Consider the following 4,626-nt stretch of genomic DNA (forward strand, 5'->3'; position numbering starts at 1 on the left):
TTTTATATTTTTTTTTTTTTTTTTTTTTTTTTTTTTTTTTTTTTTTTTTTTTTTTTTTTTTTTTTTTTTTTTTTTTTTTTTTTTTTTTTTTTTTTTTTTTTTTTTTTTTTTTTTTTTTTTTTTTTTTTTTTTTTTTTTTTTTTTTTTTTTTTTTTTTTTTTTTTTTTTTTTTATGTTTTTATCATAATCCTATTTATTTTGTCGTAAAATAATATTTGGAATATAAAAGAAGAAACATAAGTATTAATAGTATAAATTGAAGTATAACTATATAATACATACATATATATATATATATATATATATATATATTAGAGATAATTTATTTCATATTAATGTTAAAGGATAGAATAATATGTCTACTTCTTATCTTTAATGTCATAATAAAAAAAAAGGTGGGGAAATAAAAGTATCATAAAATATTGGATGTCTATATAAATAATTAAAAAAACATTTCATTTTTTACAAGAGCAACATTTTATTTGCATATAATTTTTGCAACAGTTTATGATCTTATATATTTACTACTAGGTGGTAAATATAAAAGAAATTAAATACGTTCTTTTTTTTTGTTTTTAAATAGTTATATGTTTAATCATATGAAGAGCATAAAAGTAATAATATATTAATAGACAAATAGGAAAAAAAAAAAAAATATAATAAATAAAATAATAATAATATATATATATATATATGTGTGTCCTTTCATGTAGATCAAATTATATCACGAGTTCATATATTCCATATAGTTTATATATACAGACATAAAGTAAAATATATATATATATATATATATAATATATATATTAAAAATGTTAAGTATATTTAAATGTTCGTATAAAAAAAAAAAAAAAAAAAAATTAATTTTAATGATATGTCTCTTTGAATTTACATGAACATTGTGCAGGTGAAATAAATATAAATATATATATATATATATATATAGAATATCCTTCATGTAATTTTGTGTGAATTTTTTTTTTTTTTTTTTTTTTTTTTTTTTTTTTTTGCTTTTTGGCATTTTTTTTACTTTTTTTTTTTTTTTTTTTTTTTTTTTTTTTTTTTTTTTTTTTTTTTTTTTTTTTTTTTTTTTTTTTTTTTTTTTTTTTTTTTTTTTTTTTTTTTTTTTTTTTTTTTTTTTTTTTTTCATTTTAGCTATTTTGTATTATATGTACATATATTTATAATTTTTTTTTTTTTAATTTTTGGCTATTCGGTAATATAATATATATATATATATATATATATTTTTTTTATTCTACATCCGTGTTTGATGTAGGTATTGTATTTGTTTCATCGAGCAACTCCGATTTTAACTGCCAGAATTGTAAAGTATTATCTTCACTTGTTGATCCAATAAACATTTTTAATTTTTTGTGGTGATTCCAATTAAAGTCTGTTACGGGTTGAGTATGTCCCCCGTGTGAGAAGATTAGTTCAGATGGGCCATCAGATAAATCAATAGCATCAAGTTCTTCTCCTATTTTATTTAGATCATAAACATTAATAAAACGATTATTACTAGCTGAAGCAAGTATGGAAGTATCATTTGGTGAAAAATTAAGTCTGATGATAGCTTCTTTGTGTGCGTTAATAATATGTTGAGGTTCATGAAATTTTTTTAAATCCCAAACTTTTATTTTTCCATTATCACTTCCTGAAGCAAAAAGTCCAGTAAATGTATTTAGAGCAACAGTATTAACAGGAACTTGTTGACCTAACGTTTGTTGAGCTGGTTCATTTGATTTAACTCTAAAATCGAAAATTAATATATATCCATTATCTGCACATGCTAATATAAGGTTTGGATCATTAGTAGGAGAAATATCATTAATAGGTGATTTATATTGAACTTTATAAAATGGTTGAACAGTTTTTGTGGTTAGATTATTATAATCATATACATTTATTAATCCATCATTTGCACATGTTAAAATATATTTTTTTAAAGGTTGAAAATCTAAACCAAATCCATCAGATTGATTTCCTATAAATGATACTTCTGGATTCATTTTATCATCAACTGTTTCTATTTTATGTTTATTTATATCAAATAAATGAACATTTCCATCTACAGCTTTAGTTACTACAAAATTTTTTTTTTCTAATGGTACAAATTTTATTCGATTCACTTCACCTGTATGAGCTATTTTAGATTTTATAGTAAATTTTTTTTTTTCTGAACAAAAATCAAAACCTTCATAATTTTCATTACTTTTATAAATACATTTTTCTTGAGGCACTTGTTCTAATGGAAATAATACATCACATACATATAAAAAATTAGGTTCTTTATTAGATGTATGAGTACCTACACATACTATTTGATTTAATACATTATTTTCTATATTCTCATGATGAAAGTCACCAAAATCAACTGATAATGAAGGCCATTCTAATTCTTTTCTACATACAAAATCATATAATAAACCACTGTTCGTTTTCCAATTATTAAATTGAGTTTCAACATCTTCTTCTTCATCTTCATCAACCTTCTCATGACTAACATCATTCTCTACCTCTTCGCTTAATTCCAGACAAGCTTCATCCAAGGCGTTTGATTTTCTTTTCTTACTCTCTTTTGGGCTGCTCATAATTTTTTTTTTTTTTTCTAATATTTCTCAAAAAAGGGGTTATTATTATATCAAGATAATTGTTTACTTGTGCAAATAAATAAATAAATATATATATATATATATATATATATATGTATATTTTTTATTTTTTATTTTTTATTTTTTTGATTATAATATGTTTTATATTCAAAGGCCAAAGGCGTGTGGCTAGAATGAAAAAATAAAAAATTCTAATATATTTAATATATGGTTAAAATTTTAAGAAATCAAGTTATAGTAAATAATAGTAATATATATATATATATTATATATATGTATAAATTAATTTATTATTTATTATTATTTATTAGAATTTTTTTTTTTTTTTTTTTTTTTATTATCTTGTTGAAGGACAAGTCACTATATATACATAGGTTAAAATATATCTTATGAATAGTTACAAAAAAATAAAAAACAAAAATAAAAGTGAAATATAAAAAATTAAATAAAAATATATATAAATTGAAATGTGAACATATATATAATATATATATTATATTTATTTGTTTTTTTCTTCTAATAAATTAATACACGGGATTATAAATGGGTTCAATTAATATATACATATAATGGGAGTAATAAAATATTTCTATTGCTTTTTTGACATATAAGTAATATATATATATATATATAATATTATTAAAATAAAAAATATATATATATATATTATATATATATGTGAGAAAGATATATGCAGAAGGCACTTGTGAAGGTAATTATTAAAAGCAAATGCAATCTTAATATTTATTTATTAATATATTATATATATATATATTATTTTTATATTTTAATATACTTATATATAGTAAGAAAAAGGTATGAAGATAAAATAAATAAAAATATATATCTTATAAGGTTTCCAAAAAAAAAAAAAAAAAAAAATTAATAATAATAATATGCCTTTTTATAGTATTGAGTATATATTTGTTTCACTTATAATAAATAAAATAAAGTAAAAAAAATATGCACATATATATATATATATATATATATTATATATATATAAATATATTATATATATTTTTTTTTTTATAGCCTCACTTTATTCATCTTATGTGTAAATATATACATATGTAAATATTATATTTTAATAATATATATTTGAATAAATAAAACTATTGTAGATAGACATATAAATATAAAGAAGAAATAAAACATTTCAAGCATTCCACAATTAAATAAATATATTATATATATATATATATTTATTTATTTATTTATTTTATATGTTCTTGTTGAATGAAATTATATTTTTATAGAAAAAAAATATAAATAACTAATAATTTGAATAAAGTTGATTTCCTTTTAAGTTTATAATATAGTATAATAATTGAAGACATTTTTTTTCTTATGTTTAAATAAAAATGAAAAATAAAATATCAAGAGGGGAATGATAATATAATATATATATATTTTTCTTAGTAGCTTTATTTGTTTTTTTTTTTTTATTGAAACATTATTTATGTGCTTTCATTGTTTACATATATATGATCTATATTTTTTATCCCGTCTACATATGTGTGTGCGATATTAATAATAAGGATATTTTTTTTTTTGCTTTTAAAAATAAAGAAAAAGCTATTCATGTTAACATATATATTATATATATATATATATATATATATATATATATATATATATGTGTATGTATTTTATTTTATTTTATTTTATTTTATCTTTAGATATAAATATTTACATTGTAATGTCTCGTAAGTAAAAAATATTTATTTTTTTCACCTTGAATATTTTTATTAACAAAGAAAAAGATGTATAAATATATATATAAATACTTGACAGTTGAATATTCTAATATATTAAAAATAAAAAATATAACTGTTCAAATAAAAAAAAAAAAAAAGAAACATTATCCATTTTTTAAGGATCTTATTAATATATATATAATTACAATATATATTAACATTTGTGTCCTTTTTTTTTTTTTTTTTTTAAATATTTATAATAAACATTCAATATATATATTTTCTTTTAATCATATGAAAGGAACAAAAAA

The 4,626-nt window shown here is 17.3% G+C and overlaps 1 protein-coding gene across 1 annotated transcript; it reads right to left on the minus strand.

Moving 5' to 3' along the window:
* Positions 1-1,253: 1,253 nt before the first annotated feature.
* On the minus strand, positions 1,254-2,594 carry PGSY75_0110700 (putative chromatin assembly factor 1 protein WD40 domain; the record flags this gene model as incomplete). The annotated part of the gene is made up of 1 exon (XM_018783659.1): positions 1,254-2,594. The coding sequence occupies one exon, from the start codon at positions 2,592-2,594 to the stop codon at positions 1,254-1,256; it is 1,341 nt and encodes a 446-aa protein (XP_018643943.1).
* Positions 2,595-4,626: the final 2,032 nt, after the last annotated feature.

This window comes from Plasmodium gaboni, chromosome 1 (assembly GCF_001602025.1).
Source record: "Plasmodium gaboni strain SY75 chromosome 1, whole genome shotgun sequence".
In the NCBI taxonomy this organism is placed as follows: domain Eukaryota; phylum Apicomplexa; class Aconoidasida; order Haemosporida; family Plasmodiidae; genus Plasmodium; species Plasmodium gaboni.